This window comes from Protopterus annectens, chromosome 1.part0 (assembly GCF_019279795.1).
Source record: "Protopterus annectens isolate FY-2018-M chromosome 1.part0, PAN1.0, whole genome shotgun sequence".
NCBI lineage: Eukaryota > Metazoa > Chordata > Ceratodontiformes > Protopteridae > Protopterus > Protopterus annectens.
In genome coordinates this window covers 1,958,610,046-1,958,628,345 of record NC_056725.1, presented here as the reverse complement: position 1 = coordinate 1,958,628,345, position 18,300 = coordinate 1,958,610,046, and the positions used below count along the sequence as shown (strand labels likewise).

The following is an 18,300-nucleotide window of genomic DNA, read 5'->3' as shown; positions in this document are numbered from 1 at the left end:
GATGTATAAGTGCCCCAGTTAATGGAGGGTATATTTGAAGTCTCTGAGGAGAATGGTGTTTGGGTTAATGCATAGGGACTCTACAGTCCTTAGATAGGAAGTATCAGCTGAGGGGGGTGTAGAGGGTGTCCTATAGTTTGCTAAGATATGATGAGGAGTTCCAGGTCATTATCTTGTGAAACAAGGCTGGAGATTAAGGGTTTTTTTTGTTTTTGTTTTTTTAAGAATATGGAGACACTGACACCTTTAGTGCCCATATGTAATGTGGTGGGCTTGAACATGTGGTAAGCAATGAAATCCTGCACTGATGGAGTACTGTCATTTGGCTTGAATGAAGTGATGATGTTTTCCAGGGTAAGGAGTGCTTGTTGGGAGTGGAAGTTTTTGTTTAAGGCTCCTAGCATTGAGCAGAAATACTTTTATGTTATCTGGATCCTATATTGTTATGTTAGAACCTTTAGAAGACTGATGCTGCCTAAAAAAGGCACTATGGGGGTTGACAATAATTTATCCAATATACAAAAGGTTTGGGGTGATACATGCAGGCCATCCTTGCAAACCAGTTAGGATTATTTTCCAACACCTTTCAGGTTGATATACATCATACTCACTTAGAATGGCACCAGAAGTTAAGCCAATTTCTGAAGCCAATAATCTTTTGTTAATATTGCAACATCATTTTTGGTGATGGTGGAATGCTGCTCAAGTCTAGTTTCATACCTGCCTCAGATACATAATCCAAGAACTCCATCATATCTCTCTTCATATAGCTCAAAGAGTTACATCTCAAGTAGTTTACACCAACATGCACTATGACTGTGTCATATGTGTACTTGTGGTGCAAGCACTTGAGTGCATGTGTGATTTGGAAAATTCTGGCACCTGATAGGCAACTGAGCATGATCCTTTCCATGCACAACCTGGTGAGGGGTGCATCGTTGTTTCTCACTATGGACTCTTCTATGACTAGGACTTTGGATTTTGAGGAGTTTACCTTATGGACTTTTGAACTGAATCAGTGTGACTCTTAGATGTATGTTTCATGGCAAGTCCTGCCTGTGTTGTGTGTTGGTGAGGTTGCTGAGCATAGGCGCCGGAAGCTGTTGAAGACTGGGAGGTGGAGGGTGATCTAAAAAGGGCAATTTTTTATAACTATTTACTACCACAATATAGGTTTGCTTGGAGGATGTTTTAAGCTTAGCCAATTCCCTTTTGGTGCTTGAATTAACATTTTCTGATTGGTCTTACCTATCCCATGGCTGATAATTGTATATTAGCCCTAGTGAGAATAACTGTGATCATGCCATAGATAATTTGAGGGGACCCATGTAAGGGATGCAGGATTTAAGAACTGTCTCTATCCATTAGTGGCATGAGGGGCAATCCTGGAGTACATTTTCTATTACCAATCCTTAGATCCAAGTTGCATTTGAATATAGACGGATGAGCTTTGTTTTATTTTTGTGGATAGTCTCTTCTGGAACAGTGGTAGCCTCTGTGATATATATCCATATCTCTACAACATTCAGTTTAGATACCTGGACTGAGTATTTCTGATGCCATTTGACTTGCTGATGTTCAGTAGGTCCATCTGTATTAGGTCGGCAGATGCCTTGTATGCCAGACATGTAACCTCTAAGCACTCTGCAGGATACTGAGTATAGTAATAACTCTTTGAGGTGGTCCATGCCAGACCTATTGTTTAGGACTTGTATCCTTTTAGTAAAGTATCTGTGAAGGTATTCCAATTGTTGCATGGGGCTGGACAGATACATGCCAAAGTGAGCATTATACAAAATGATTGACCCAATGAGAGCTTTGTAAAGGGGGACAACAACATCTCTAGATCTAGTCACAATCAATTTGTTTATAAGCTGTGCAATATAGAAAGGCTTTCTTATGACTCTGGGCACATGTTGGTCAAATGTTAGGTCACTGTACACAGAAGTTCCCAAACGCCAAACAATTGGGTCAGTTCTCAGAGGGCATTATCATGATTTTGACACAAGTTGTTATTTGGGACAAACCTTCCTGCATGATGGTTAAGTCATTTAGGGATTCAATAACTGCTTCTAGCTTGCAGTCATCTCAAACTTAGCCAGCCAAAGCCCTTTTGTATTTCGTTTAACTTTTGAGATGTATATGCCAAACAGAAAAAGACTCAGCACTGAACCTTGGGGGACTCTATTGGTGAATGGTCTCTTCCCCTATTTTGATCTCCTGCATTCTGTGAGCAAGTTGGCAATGCAGCTAGTGATGCAAGTGTTTGCTACATTATTCATCTTTGGTACTACACCTAAGTAGGGGATTGTGGCAAAAGGCTTGGCCAGGTCAAGGTAATGTGGTATGAACTGTTTTACCTTTATCCATTGCTTTGGTAACAAGAGTAAAGCTTAAAATTTGCCCATGATTTTGAGCCTTTCATACTTTCCTCTGGGTTGTTTTCAAACACATTTTTAGGGTCAAGCATACATGTATGCATTCTTTGATTCACCTTCCTGATTGTATTAAATTATATTCCTTGTATAATACAGCACCAGTTGTTAGAATGTGTTTTAAATTTGTAGTTTTGAACAGTCTTCTAGTAAGCAATGAAACAAAATGTATGAACCAATAATGACAAAACTATCCATTTCAGCTAATTTCAACCATAAAAGGCCACTCAAACTTCTGTCATTACAATCTCCCAATATCAGTAAATATGCAAAATGTCTGCAGAAGTCAGTCATCTAACTAATTCCACATTAAAGGGATCTCTAATGAAGAGGTTGCTGCTAGGAAACAACTTTATATTTCATTGTTTCATCTACAAATAAAGTGGCTGTTTCCCTTGAAGAATAAATTGCCTATGTTACCTTAAAAAATGATAAGCTAGTAACATTGCAATAGGGAATGGATGGCAAACTGATAACAGGTTCATAGTTACTAGATAACTCCTCCAAAGGAGGACATTCACAGGACTGCAGCATCCACTTCCTTTAAAGTACAACACAATACAGTATCAGCAATCCATCTGCATACTGCGGGAGTAGAACCCATAGCCTTCTGCATCAAGAGCAAGGCTACTGCCTGTTGTGCTACTAACAATGCAAACAGACTTGGAATAAGCAGCACTAAACTTCTCTTCCCCTGAAGCTCTCAGCTCCTTGTTGTTTTTCTTTTGGCTTTTCCTGGTTAGGGGTCACCACAGCAGAACTCCGGTCTGCTAATGATTGGCAGTCGATTTTTATGGTGCCGAGGTGCCAGCCTGACACCCAACCTTCAACAAAGGCACGCCCATTCACACAGGTCTTTCAAACACCACTCAACCACAGGGAGGACATGCAGACTCCACACAGAAAGTGTTCCAGCTGAGAATTGAATTGGAGAACCTCTTGCTGTGAGGCGACACTACCACTGCAGTTTGTAATTTTTTTTATTTATTTAACATTTGTTTACCAGGAAAGTCCAACTTGGAACAAAGCCAGTTTTCAGCAGAAGCCCAGGGAGAAATGCTCCAGATGCATGTCTTTGTAATGTGTGAGAAAACCACAGCACCAAGAGAGAACCCACACAAAAGGCACTCCAGCCAAGAACCAAACCAGCAAACCTCTAGCTGTGACGCAATAACACCACCACTGCACCATCCACTTGACACAACTAAGTCTCTCAATTTAACAGCAGAAGAAATCTGGAAAGAAGACAAAATGTATTTTTGGGGGGGGGGGCAAAGGCCCAAAACCAGGGACACATTTTAAATATTGCTTGTATAATCTTAGAAAGTTGCTAAAAATAGTGTTTTGTGTTACCATGTGTTTCCAAAAAAAGATACGAAGACTGAAACTTAAAAGGTTATCATTATTTAGTGAATTCTGTTCTCACTGATCTGCCAGAAAACCATAAATGTTGAGGAACAGACCAAAAGTATGAACCAAATGTTCTGTGAAAATGTTATGAACTCAACTCCCTGAATCACAAGTGGTGGTGTGCGTTCAGAATGCAGACTGTTGTAGTGAAAATACAGGGTTTGAGCCTGGGTAATTCTAACCAGTAGTTATAAGTAACACACACTAATGGAGCACAGCCCTGCCTGCCTTCACAATAAATAACAGAGAACAGCCCTGCATTCAGTAAATAACGGAGCCCTGCCTTCAGTAAATAATGGAGCTGAAGAGGGATGATGCAAAATTACAGACTTTACTTTCTTGTAGTTCTCTTTTTAAAATGATGACCTCTGTTAAGGGAGCGTCAGAACCCACAAATTAAATTAAAGCACTACTAACACTTCATTATAAAAGTTGCACAGTTGGCGAGAAGATCCATTTTTAAAAACAGTTTAGATGGAGGATGGGAGAAAAAAGTATCACAAAATTATGTTGAGACTTGAAACATGAGAAATTATTTAAGGGTGCCCTAGCCTGAGTCATATTTACTGTCACCACTAGCTTTGCGTAACAAGTCCCTTCATTTCCAGGATCACCTGGCCAACCGATTCAATGGTGCCTAGTGTCCTGGTATCCTAGCAACACGTTAGGAACTCTTCTGAAATTACTCAGGTGCCGCAGCTCTGTGGAGAGGAATTCAGTCTAACGTTTTATTTCCTTTGCTGGCAAAATGTATCAGACTTTGGAGATTTACATGTCTCGAAAGAAAAAGGTGCAAGGACAATTCTAGTAAGGCTTCATTTACTGATTTGCAGTAACTCATCTAACCTAACCTAACTTGTAACAGCTTACTGTTTTTTTACACATATTCTGTGTACTATACTGACACAATGTGGCACTGGCACAGGAAAATAACTTTCTTGGGTGGCGTAAGCCAGGGAACCTTGTTGGCTAGGCTTACGTAGGCCCTTGGGCCGATAGCCTAGTACCTACCTATGAACCTATGAACCTATGTGCACAGCCCTGCCTTCAGTGAATAATGGAGCATAGCCTGCCTTCAGTAAATAATGGAGCACAGCCTGCCTTCAGTAAATAACGGAGCACAGCCTGCCTTCAGTAAATATCGAAGCATAACGGAGCACAGCCCTGCCTTCATATTTAGATAATAAAACTGAGCACTCACTTCTTACCATGGGTGAGTCTGGCAGCAGGCTTAGCAGCAATGCTGTGATCGGGAACATTTTCCGCTCACTTTTGTTTTAAATATACGTTAGCATGCGATGCATGCATGAATCCTCCGTTGGGCCTTCCATAAAGAAAAACTCCATGGTCTTGACTCTTGCAGCTGTAAAAAGTGCGGGGGTGCACCTTCCCCCTTGCTCTATGGTTCCAGCGCCTATGTTGCTGAGGGTACTTGTTTTTAAGGTAACATTATGAGGCCTTTGTGGTTTAGATGTGCTACTTTTAAGATCGTCAACATATATAGGCCTATGTGTTTGGTCTGAGCTGTGTGCATGATTGCTTTAGTGTGGTGTGTGGTTCTGACAGCCTGTATGCTATTTGCCATTGCTTCATGTGAGAGGTTTGCCTCCATTAACAGTATATAATTACATCTCTCTTATACTGCATTGGTTTATTTAAGTAGTACGTGGTTGTCAGAAAATATGAGCATTGCAATATTGTCTCATAATGCCCATTTCAACCAGCTGGAAGTTTAAGACTTTATGGCACTTATTATTTTATGGCCAGTATCTCTGTTCAGTTGAACATGTTTGTTTGTAACTTGTGCCTACCGTATTTTGTACCGAAGGTAATGCTGTATCACATTTTTCTGCACACACATGCTGGGCCTGAAATTGATCATTGCTGAGCAGTGTCCAGCCCTGGTAAATAAACTTGAATAACTAAAGGAAGAAAGAAATTTATACAAGAGTGCCACTGATGTTGTTTTTACAAGTGTTTTTCCTTGACTTTAATTTACAGATGTAAATAAACAACATGGTGATTTATCTCCCTTTATAAGCATAAAATAAGCACAGAATAAGATACATTCTGTTTAAAAGCATACATCTTCAGTGAGCCTAAGAAAAAGGGTGATAGCTGTACTACAGTCCCATCGGGGGCATTCAAATCACTACAGCTTTTATACTCTTGTTGTTACTCATTATTATGCTACATCAGAAGTGCTCATGTTCATAAGATATATAAAGAGAAGATGAACGTCCTACTCAGGGTCTGCAGTAGACATAACTAACAAAAAGGCATAACACTGAGCTAAATATCACTGTTACATTCTAGGAAATTAATAAGGACAGTTAAACTAGGTAATGAAGTCAGGTAATGTTACACAGAAGTGATATCATTAATCCTTTTAACATCAGATGGGAAATAAACAGTCCTTTAAAGTAGGGCAGAAAATAGAATGAGTACTATGCCATCATACTAAGTTTCATTTAAAAAGTATCTGTACTATTGAATATCTGCACACGTAAAATTTTATCACAGTTTCCAATATCAGTATAAAATACAGCCAGAACATGCAGCACTGTGTTGACTATAGACATTAGTATAATTGCAAGTAATAAACCCCACAGTTAGCAATATGGAAACTTTTAAACTTAAAAATCATTATTTAATTGACAATGTGCCTGCAATGAGCTGCAATGTCATCAAAATATTCAGGAAGTGCTTACATACAAGGGAAACTTAAACAGAAAATGCACATCTCACTGTGTCAAAGCTGTAGCAATTATGAAGTAAAACTGTGTCAGTTTAGTCAATAAATATTGTCTATTTTAGCAGGCATAAACATCTGAACAAGTAGAATAATTTAATGTACTTAACAAGATACAGGAACTTTCTCAAGGGTGTGAAACTTTTACTTCATCTGAAACTTTGGGAAGAAGCACTTAAGTGCTAACATTTATTCTTCTGTGGGACCAAAAGGGAGAATCAAACTCAAGATTATATCATTCCAGATGGGATTCGAACCCACAATCCCAGGTTTCTTGAGGCCAATGCCTACCCATTACAGGGTAAAGCAAGCAAGCTATTCCTGAATTAGTTAATTAATATTCAACATGTACCACTGGCTAAGCAAAAAATACCTGGATACAGATTAAGTCGAATGTGAGTCCACCTTCTCTGAGCAGTCACAGGAAAATAATTATGACAGGTGTCAGTATAACCAGGCTGCAGCTTGCTCATAGGAACCAGTTCAATCCAGGAATCAGACATGAGCTAAAACAAAAGTTAATTATTTCTTAAAATCAATGTGCTGTAACATGCACTAATATAACTTTCATCTAAATTTCCAGCCTACAGTAATTCAGGCAGACAATTTTCTTTTCACTATGTTCAGGTAGTAAAACAGATTGGTTAAATAATTAACAAAGGGTAGAATGACTTTTGCATTTATTCTGTTGTACATTCCAGTCTGGTGATTTCATTTTCAGAATCATTAATCCTTCCTTGTATCTTAGAAGTACTGCAGTTTCAAAATGCACAATAGTATCTTATGTCTTATATATCGTATGGTGTGCTCTAGCCTTACTCATGTGTGATTAAAACCTTTGAACACAGTAAAGGTCTAGTATGGTTCTGGGCCAAGTCAAAATGTGGAATAAATTAAATCATTATAAAAATGTAGGTTAAAAAAGTTCAATAAATAAAGATTTTTTTGTTACCTTGCCTGAAAGGAACTAATATAACCTAGACAACAGAGATAAGAATCTTGGTTGAGCCTAAGGTTTTTGTGGTTAGTTTCAGTTTTGGATTTTTTATTCATTTATTAAATGGTTAATTGGTATGAAGGCAACTGAGTTTTTCATCCATGATCAGAGTTGAGTGCAATGGAGTTTTGACATGAGTGACTAGATTCTGACAAAAAGAAAATCATAGATTTTTTGCTTTCATTGAAGATCATGGATTTCATCTTTATAGTTCAGAATGAGCTACTGAAAAATAAACCAGTGCTCAAAAAACATGATGTTCAGAGTTAAAGTCAATGGGGAAGTGTTGAGGTCTTTAGAACTTGCAAAATGAAGGTGTTACTGACATCAAAAAGAGATCTCTGTAGGCATGTGAAGGTAGTAACAACATATATCATAAATGCTAAGAAAGTAGAACATCTAGAGTGGGCCATTAGGACTGCAGAGCAAATTATTATGGCAGATGAGTGTGTAAATCAGATTGATACAGGCTGGTTTTTGTTTTGTTCCCCACACAGAAGGGCAACCAAATACAAATTGTGGAAGAATCAACTAAATAAAATAAATTACTGGAGATGTTGCCTTCCTTGGCTGCATAAAAGGCTTTTCAAATATCTCTACAGATCACTCAAGCCTCAAGGCCACAGTCAAGGAGGCAGAAGTATCGTGACCAGGTGCCTAATCCACAGTCACTATTGCTTCGGATGGAATGAGTGGCACGGTGCTACATGGAAGGTGCCCTTGCTTTTTATACAGAAATGGCAACAGACTTCTAGTCTGAAAGAAATGGCTGCAGCATGGGCAGGACATTAATGAAGAAAGTAAAAAGAAGCAATGGAATATGGCACTTTTACGGTTTACCATCATATAGTCGAACGGCAGGTTTTCGACATTGTAATCTGCAAAAGGAGTGCTGCAGTAATCCACATTGTTGAATGCATATGTTATGAATGCAGATAAAGCCAAAACACCTTTGTAATTCAGCATTCATGCATTCAATGTTTGTTCAGCTACATTCACGCAAATCACACTTTTTCAATGTCAGTACATTGCTCCACATGCAGGTTCAAGTATATTTATGTTACTGTGGATGGAATACAAGCGGTAGTTTTCCAAGTAAAAGCTTTTCAAGGATTATAAGGTACAATGTAGGTATGTGACATATGGTGAGGAATGCATGAAATGTTATGAAGTGAAGGAAGTCAGTTATGTTGGTTTCATTTAGTGATAACTGTAATGAATGTATTTGTTCACAGATGAATGAGGTGGATAGTGATGAATACACACCAGGGACAACTGGCAGTTGCTACAGTACAGAAAAAAAAGTCAGAAAGGACGAGAAGTGTTGTTTGTGGAAGGTTATCAATATTACTTGGAGAAATCCATGGGTGTAAAGCACTGCTGGTGTTGTGTACGTAAGAGTAGGTATAAATGTAAGGGTCGTTGTGTGTCAGAGAGTGTTGCTGATGGACATATATTGCAAAGAAGTACAGCACATTACCGCAGGCTTGATCCTTTAAAATCAGAAGTATGTCAGTTTTGTGAGCAGGTACAAAGATGTGCTCACCATTCCACTGAAGACCCATGTAAAATAGTGTCAACGGTGCTAGCAACCACCTCTAGTGCCGTAGTAAATGAATTGCCTAATAGCAAGGCTTTACAGGAATGTGTCACTAGGATTAGGTATAAAAAGAAAGTGCCCATGTTCAAAGATTGGTGTTCCCTTAGACATCTCCACCCTGATATGCTTTCAATTAAAAATGGCACATTCATAATAGAGCATGGTGTTGCTAATGATGATGGTATACATATTGTAGTAATAACAACTGAAGATAATCTGAAATTGTTGTGCTCCTCTGAGTTCCTTCTAGTTGATGGACGTTTCCAATAAGTAGAAGGGAGTGTCAGCAGGTGTATACTATCCACTGCCCATTAGACTTTAGTGAAAGTAAAAAGAGAGCACCTGCAGTGTATGGTATACTTCCTAGCAAAACCGAGGAGTGATGTAATCAGTTTTGGTCCATAGACCTTTCATTATGTACTCGGCACAGTTTGCAACTGATGCCACATATGGTTATGTCTGATTTTGAAAAAGGGAGCTGTAAATGCAATGCAAACAAACCTGAGTGGTACTGTTTGCAAGGGATGTTGGTTCAATTTGTGCCAAATTAATGGGGCAACAAATACAACGGTTGCATCTAACCAAGGAGTTTAGAACCAGTGTTAGGTTTTCTAGTCTTTGTAAGCAAATACCAGTGCTTGTATTCATTGCACCTTCTGATATCACCAGTACATTTGCAGATATTGAAAAGGACAAGCCAGACAGTGGTTAAGCATTGTGTACATTCTTTAAGGAAAACTATATGATTGTTAGACCCAGGCAGTATGGAATGAGAGGTATTACATCTGAAAGGCATCCGCCACTGTTCGATATTCCATTTTGGAACCAATATGACACTTGTACACTGGGTTATCCTTGAACTCAAAACTCAGTTGAAGGCTGGCATAGGCATCTTAAGAGTCTAATGGGTAAATAAAGATTATATATGCTGGAAGTATTACATGCCATTCAACTTGAGCAGAATCACGTGGAAGACCTCAAGAGTAGACATCTGTCTTGTTTGACTTCATTCCCTAAACAATGCCGGTTACATAATAAGGAGCATGCTTTTCAAAAATTATTAGCTAAACATGAGGAAATGATACCACGGGTTTACCTTCATTTTATCGAACATGGTTTGTGCGAGCAGGCATTTCCGCGAATCGAGTGAGCGAATCATGGAAAGCCTCCGAGTACAAATGTCAAAAATGGTTTAGCTGAAAACCATTTTTGACATTTGTCCATGTGTTTGAATGGCTAAATGTATTTGCATTGTAGCCATTCAAACATATGTTAGTCGCTGTTGTGAGTTTTGTGCAGGTGTCCTTTCGATGGAAGGACATCGCACAGGCCATGATCGACGAAATGAAGGTAAACCAATACCACATGGTTTTGTGACCCAAGTAGCACAGCATTGTTCCTTTTAGTATTTTCCTTGATTTGTTCACTGTCATTGGAAGGAGCACTACTTTGTTTGCAGAGCACGGGAAATGGTTATATAATACCAAGTGGTTTTGTGACCCACGTAGCACAGCATTGTTCCTTTTAGTATTTTCCTTGATTTGTTCACTGTCATTGGAAGGAGCACTACTTTGTTTGCAGAGCACGGGAAATGGTAATAGCAACGTGCGCTACAAAATACAGGTATTGCACATCTCGGCTACATACATTTGGAGTGGCACGTATGCAGCATATAAAAATAATGATGTTGAACTGTTGAAATTACTGCATAATGCACATCATCGGTCTAATGCTGATATTACAATATTCAGAAGACCACCGTCCATTTGATATTATGTGAGAACAACTACTGTCCATGGGCGTACGATTGGAAATATGCAGTGGTTCGAAAACATCGAATTCGACACCACACATATTTCCGATTCGACAATTTTCATTGCCGGTTTTTCATGATGTGGTATTTTAGGTCATAGCTATCACTGTTTGAATATGAAAGGTTTGATTTTATGATGGTAAACTTGCTTTTACATTACTGAGCTTGGGATTTCACAGTAAAATTAAAAATACTTGTGAAAACAGAGTAATATTATTTCTATTCATTCTCTGATTACCTGCTTTACCAAATTCAAAGTCATAGGTGCTGGCACATAGAGGGTACAAAAAAAGATACTAATTATGGGTAGAGTGGCAGTCTACTGCATGACCACATATGTGATGCATACAACTAATGCCAGTTTGGACAGTCAGTGCATCACCTTTTGCATATCCTTAAAATTTGGAATGAAACTGGAGCACCTAGCAAACATCCATGTGAGGATGGAAAATCTTACATATTCCACACAAAAGACATCACTGCTAACAACCTGAAAGAAATGAAGAACAAAGAAGATTGAGGCAGCAATGCCAACCACTGTGCCTCTGTGCCTCACTACACTTGGTTCTTCAGTTTATTCTTCGGACAGGGTACCTTCACAGTAGAGTCTGCATGGACTCCCTTTGTATGTATTTTTGATAGATGCTCACGTTTTCTCCACATCATGGAAATACCTTTGCTGCCTTGAATCAATTGAGTACTGTTACAGGCTCTGGTTTCCACGTGACCATGAATTGCATAAAGAAGGTATTAGAGAATGAAGGAATGAATGAATGAATGAATGAATGAATGAATGAATGAATGAATGAAGTGAATCATGAGTAATAATAAAAAGGAGAAAACAGAGCAGGATTCGTTTGTGTGTGAGGCACTTTAAAGCAGAATCAGTAAGAGATGACTTATCAAATGAAAAGTCTGTAAAAGAGCTAGGAAGAAAACCTTCATCTTGTACTGAACTAGGATGCCTGAGGACTCTTGGCAGAAGCTTTATGCATGGGAGTAGTTGCTAGTGGCAAGTATTTTAGTAAGAATCATGCCACAGAATGTAACACTATTAGTTTTAATACATACTTTGTGGAAAAAACAGACATTATAAGGAGGGAAAGTCTGTTCAAATTTTAAGTTGCTTTGAGGCCTTTATAGTTGTTTAATGTGGAAGTATTAACAGATCTGAATGCATTGTATCTGAATGTAAACAGAAATTATTATATCTCTGTGTGTATATGGATATCTGTGGGGGTGTATACACTGATATAGAGAGTGAACTATAAATCAGCATTTGTGCCACTTCATATTCCTACAATAAATGAAATAACGTAATTTATAAAAAAAAATCAATGCAACGTCCAAAATAAAAAGAATGCATTGTATTTATTAATATGTTGGAAACTGAACACAATAAAAATAAATAAGCAACAGGTCACTAAACAGTGGAAATGCAGAGCTAACTTGAATTAAGCTACATCTTCCTCAAGTTCGCTTAAGTGAAAGATGTTCAGTAAAGTTAACAGCTCATCTAGAAATGCTTAAAGGCACAATAATCTGATGACCAAAGCTCTGATACAACATGCTAAAGACACACGCACACATGCACACACATGCACACACTTCTATACAGGCAGTAATTTACTATGGAAAATTAGTCTTTAGTATAGCAGAGCAATGACATACAGTCAGACTAAGAGATGCATAATTTGTCTCATATTTCTGAGTGCTATACTGAGTATTATTTGCATTTTAAGAGGTCAGGTATGCACACAAAAATATCAGTTGACTAAACATACCTACAGTCTTATATCTGGCAACTTCCTGAGGCATGTGCAGCCTGACAAGTCTATGAATGTCCTTTAACATTCCTGAATTCCATAAGTTAATTATTAATTCTTCTTGAAAGAAACTAATACAGTAACAAAGCACATGTTAGAAAAGGACCTAAACATTATGCTTTTATATTAATGAAATGAGCTTAAAAATACCAAAACACTGCTGGTTTTATTGAATCTAGGATTTTATAATCTAATATTTACTTCATATTACAGTTTATAGTGAATCTGCTTGGATTTATAAGGGACCATGACATAAATGGAACCCTTAGCCCTCTGACCATGCTTTTCAACTTCTTTGCTCAAGAATTTTGGTCAAAGGCATTCATCAGAAATTCCCAGAAACATTTGCCTAACTCCCTCCATGCCCAAGCACACAAAGATGACCACTTCACTTTGGAATCATGACCCAGTTTGTTATACAAATATCCATCACCAGATAGGTGTATTATAAGTCCACACATCTGTACCATCTGTACCATATAACTCTTAGGCATTAACAGGCATTATTATCAAAGGCCACAACTATGATGTGACTAACCCCCTAGCACCCTTATTTTTGATCCTTGTGTCCCAAGCTGAACCTGACTGGAATCCAGAGGCCACCTCCCCTGGTGATAGGCATCTAGGTGACATGGCACCCACTCACCCTGGCCTGAAACTTGGCAGAATACCCCACTCTGTGATTGCTTTGACACATGTTCTCACCCCCAGCAGTCCAGTTGTTAAGTATATCTCACATGCTCAGACATATCTGTGCTGATTCCACTCTACAACAACTAAAAGTTAAAACACATGCCTTCTCAGCCATCGAAGCTTGGTTAGCAAATTCTCAACTAATACTTAATCCAAACAAAACTAAGCTCATGATGTTCTTTTCTGACTCTTCCCTCTCATTTCAAATTCAATCACCAGATAACACTAGTATAACAACTGTACCACACACCAAAGTACTAGGTGTAACAATTAACAACAAGACATCAAAAAGGCACATATAAAACTTGGCTCTCTTTATAGCAGTAAAGACTTCCTCACTGCCACCACTACACTTGATATAGCTAGAACCCAGTTGCTCTCCACCTTGTTATATGTCTTCCCTATTTTTACTACTCTAAAAAGGTCTGAACTAACAAAGCTCAAGGCCTGTTATAACAAAATTGCAAAGTTTGCAATAAAATCTCCATATATATATCATCATTTTTTGGCACCACAGCAATTAAATTGGTTGGAACTGCCCCAATAGCTAATATATACCCAACTCACAATCGCTCACAAACTCATTTTCCAAATGGGCAAAATCCCTGCCTTCTAAAAAATGCTCCACTCCCAAATTAACTCACAAATCCTCCAGTCCACAAACAAATCTTTCCTACATATTACCAAATCTAACAATAAAGCTGGCAATTCACGTTATTCAAATTAAATTTCCAAACACTAGAATAACCTCCTTCAACCTATCCTAGCAACCAGTAACCTATCTAACTCCAAAAAACAACTCAAAGAGCACCTTATTAAAAAACTGGATCTGTTCATGTAACACTCTTGGCTAAATTCCTCTCTCTCCTCCCTTTCACTTAGACCAATTTATTTTATTAACCCCTCCAATCTCAATGTGTCCCCTCCTTATTCTCTAACATTTCCTACTAACTTTTTTTTTATAATAAACTCTTTACTTATTTTAGTCATTCAATCCTCTGACCTGTATTATTCCTCTTTCTCATACTCTCGTTATTCCCTGTTTGTCGTTCTCTGTAAGAATGACTACAAAGACTATAATTTTCAGATATCCTACATCCACATATTGTATAAATCTCTGTACATTTCTTGTATATATTTCTATTGTTGTATACTACTGTCTTATTATGTAGCATGCGTTAAATTATATTTAGTTAACTGTTACAAGTAGATGAGCTTTTCTCCCCGGGCCTCCACTGAAGAAGGGCTTTGTTCCCAGTTGGACTCTCCTGGTAAACAAATGTAAAATAAAATAATAAATAATACCAAACTGGAAAGTGAGGAAAGGGTAGCACCCCATGCAACAAAAGGATGGAAGGGGTGCCCAAATTCTCACCAGGCAGTCAGCCAATCATGGCTGCCTGTTTCCCATCCTTCTTCCCAGTGTCACTTAGGACTGGGTCATAACCTCCTCCCAAAAACATATCTTGGAGAAGGAGGGCAATCTATAGATTAAACAGATCCAGCTCCAGATCAAACAAGTGCACCCCACCCTGTATGAACAACACAGGGTCTCTATCCTCCAGGTCCCTAGTCTCAGAACTGCCAAGCCCAATTTAAGGGCTACCCTAGCAATATTCCAACTGATGTACTTTCTGGTACAGTCTAACTTCCCACTGTCATACACCTGACTCCAAATCAGGCTGATGAGCATTTTAACAGAGGACCTGCATGCTCAAGCAGGTGCTTTTCACCTTCAAATGGTCCTTTACAATCATACCTCAATTTCCTTTTGCCGACTAAGATCATGTCAGTCTCCCTTAAGTGAATCGCCATTGCCTTTGGGTGATCATGCAAATACAGCAATTGGTAGGCATTTTAAAGGGTCCCCTTTGGATCCAGACTGTCCCTGTTATGCCTCCCATTGCACCCAAAGCTACCCTGCCTTACTGCAGACACAGGTGTGCAAACTGACATGCTGACCAGTGGAATTTTCCCCCACTGAAGGCCCATCTAGCCCTGTTAACCTGATTCCTTTCTTGGTGCCCTGCCTATGGAACCTGTGGACTATCCATGGTGTCCAGCCACACATCACTGTGCTTTAACTCCCACCATAAAGTTCTATCCACCTCCTTCAGTTTAAGAAACCCTAAACCTCTGTGCATCTTTCAATGTAATGAAGTATACCAGAATGGGTAATCCTTCTCCAGTGTAACAGTCATGAGGTACACAAACCTGTCACGAAGTTTTCCCAGTTCTTCACCTTCCCTTCCTTTTCAGCAGCCTACTCCTACCCAGTGCTGCTAGTGCTGCTGTTATATCCTAATTGCACTGCATCTCACTATTGAGTATGATTTGCATGCCTGTGCAATCAATTAAGCTGAATATATCATTGTACTCACCTCTCCAAATCTTCCTTTTACCAGATAATGGGATGTGTGCCATAAGATGCACACATTCATTAGCCACACCTGAGGAGTGTCCTTCACTCTTGTTAACCCCATATATCTGCTACCCCCAAGCCATCCCTCATTTGGGGCCCAACAGTCTCCCAGGGTGGAAAGGTAGGAAATCCAGTGCCATTGGTTCCAACCTGGTGGAGTCCCCTCCATCTGCATCAGGTACCCTAAGATCCAGTCCAATAGTGGGCACTTCAAGGCCCACTTATTCCTGTAATGCATTCCAGCCTTCCCCAGTTTAATTTCTCCAAGTCTTATGAGTTTATAATAACATGATGGGAATGGACCCTACTCTTACGTCCTGGTACAATTAAAATTCATGAAATTAGTATTGTTTCAGTCTTTTATGTTAGCTTAAAGTGCTCTTCTCAGCACCCACATTGTGCCGAAAACTGATTCTGTAATTCGTACAGGTTTACATGTATTGATAGCATACTGCTTTAGTGATAACCTGGCAAAATGTCAAGCCGCCATAAACCCTGAGAATACTGCTACCTACGTGGAACTGTTCACAGAAATTCTATACAGTCATGTTAATAGCTGCGCAGAGGCAGCTGTACCCACCAGGAAGAAGTACAGAATTAACTTAAAAACAAGCTACCCAGGTGTATTCACAACATCAATAGGCTGTATAACAGATGGAAAAAAATCATGGCAAAAACTAGGAGGTGTAGCACCCAGCAGAATAAAAGCACTCTCATCATACTAGACAAACAATGCAGAGGATAAATAAAGTATGCCAATGACAAATTTGAGGTAAATTTGGCCTCCCAGGCCAAGGACAACAAAAACATTCTTTAGCTATGTCTCCAACCTCAAAGGCAATACACAATTCTTTGTGGAGCTCATTGTTAATGAAGTCACCTATACTGAGCCAGAAGATATGCAAACATACTGGCCAACAAATTCAACTCTAACTTTTCTTCTCTCTCCCCTCAACCTCCCCTCAAGAAATACCATAAAATATAACTCCCCCTGTGATGAAAGGAGATAGTGCCACCCCAGCTAGCTGGAATTTTGTAAATAATTATATGCCATTTGTGAATATCAACGTGATTTATATAGAAGTGTGACAAAAGGGAAATACTGTCAGCACAGCTGTCTGGAATTTTGTAAATGGTTATGTGTCATTTGTGATTGTCAACATGCGTCATGTAAGATGCTTGTGTTACAAATGTATTGGAGCTGTATGTCATGTATATATCAATCTAAGTTTGTACAGACATGTGTGTTGAAAAGATATTTTATAAAGTACTGAGCTTAAAGATGTATCTACAGTGTGCCCTGCTGGGAAAGAACAGAGATGTACATACACTATTGTAACTGTTTAAATGTATATATTTTAACAGTAGAAACTGGTACACAGGGATTTAACTTAATTCCAGCAAAACTTCAGAAAAATAGCTTAAATTAAATTTAGTGCTTGCATATTTATTTGGTGACACTGTGCAGACCACTCCTAATAGCCTTGTTCTTGGTCAAACTATCATTTGTATTAATAGTAACATTATACAGTAAGATTGGCACCCTTTGTTAAGGGCCTTAAAGTAGCTAAGGAGTGACTGGTGCGAGGGGAAACTACCTTATAGTCTGGGCAGAAGGGGGCATAGCTAATAAACCTGTGCCAGCCTTTTCCAGGTGTGTGCATGTATGTGTGTGTGTGTGTGTGTGTGTGTGTGTGTGTGTGTGTGTGTGTGTGTGTGTGTGTGTGTGCGTGCATGCGTGCATGCGTGCGTGTGTGTGTGTGTGTGTGTGTGTGTGTGCTTATAAATCAAACCTCAAACAATGTGTGTGTCAGCTACTTGGGCATGGACACAAAACACTAGTTGGACAGAGAGAGTGCTGGAGGTCTTGGCTTGGTCACTCAGCTGAGATCTCAACTCTATAGCTGTGCCATTGGGGAGTCTTACTGGTGATCTGGAGAAAGAGGGAGAAAACAGCCCCGGAATGACTGTGGTTTGTGTGCACACTTAAGGGAAATTGCACTTGATGCAGAGAGCTGCACCTGGAAATACTGCGTGTGTAACTTGTCATCCTCCCAGTGTATGTCCCCCACTGGTGCTAGTGGTGAAGATTGAGAGTCCTTGATTACAGGTCCAGTGGAGTGTCTTCACACCCCTACTATCACTAGGAAACAGGTCTTCAATGCTCTCTCTAAGACCAAGAACACTGCATCAATGGGCCCAAACAGTATCCCAGGATGCCTTCTAAATAGCATGAAACATGATCTATCAGGCCATTTGGAATTGCTATTAAACTGTAGCCTCCAAACAAGCTTCATGCCTAATGAATGGAGAACAGCAACAGTCATCCCTCTGCACAAAGGTGGGCCATCT

At 39.2% G+C, this 18,300-nt stretch overlaps 1 protein-coding gene across 3 annotated transcripts in view; it reads right to left on the bottom strand.

Moving 5' to 3' along the window:
• ALLC (allantoicase) overlaps positions 1-18,300 on the bottom strand; it is a 420,793-nt gene that overhangs the window by 219,879 nt on the left and 182,614 nt on the right. For all 3 annotated transcript variants that reach the window (XM_044070482.1, XM_044070490.1, XM_044070498.1), the window contains one exon: positions 6,971-7,103. In XM_044070482.1, coding sequence (XP_043926417.1) covers positions 6,971-7,103 — 133 coding nt within the window. The remainder of the gene's footprint in view (positions 1-6,970; positions 7,104-18,300) is intronic.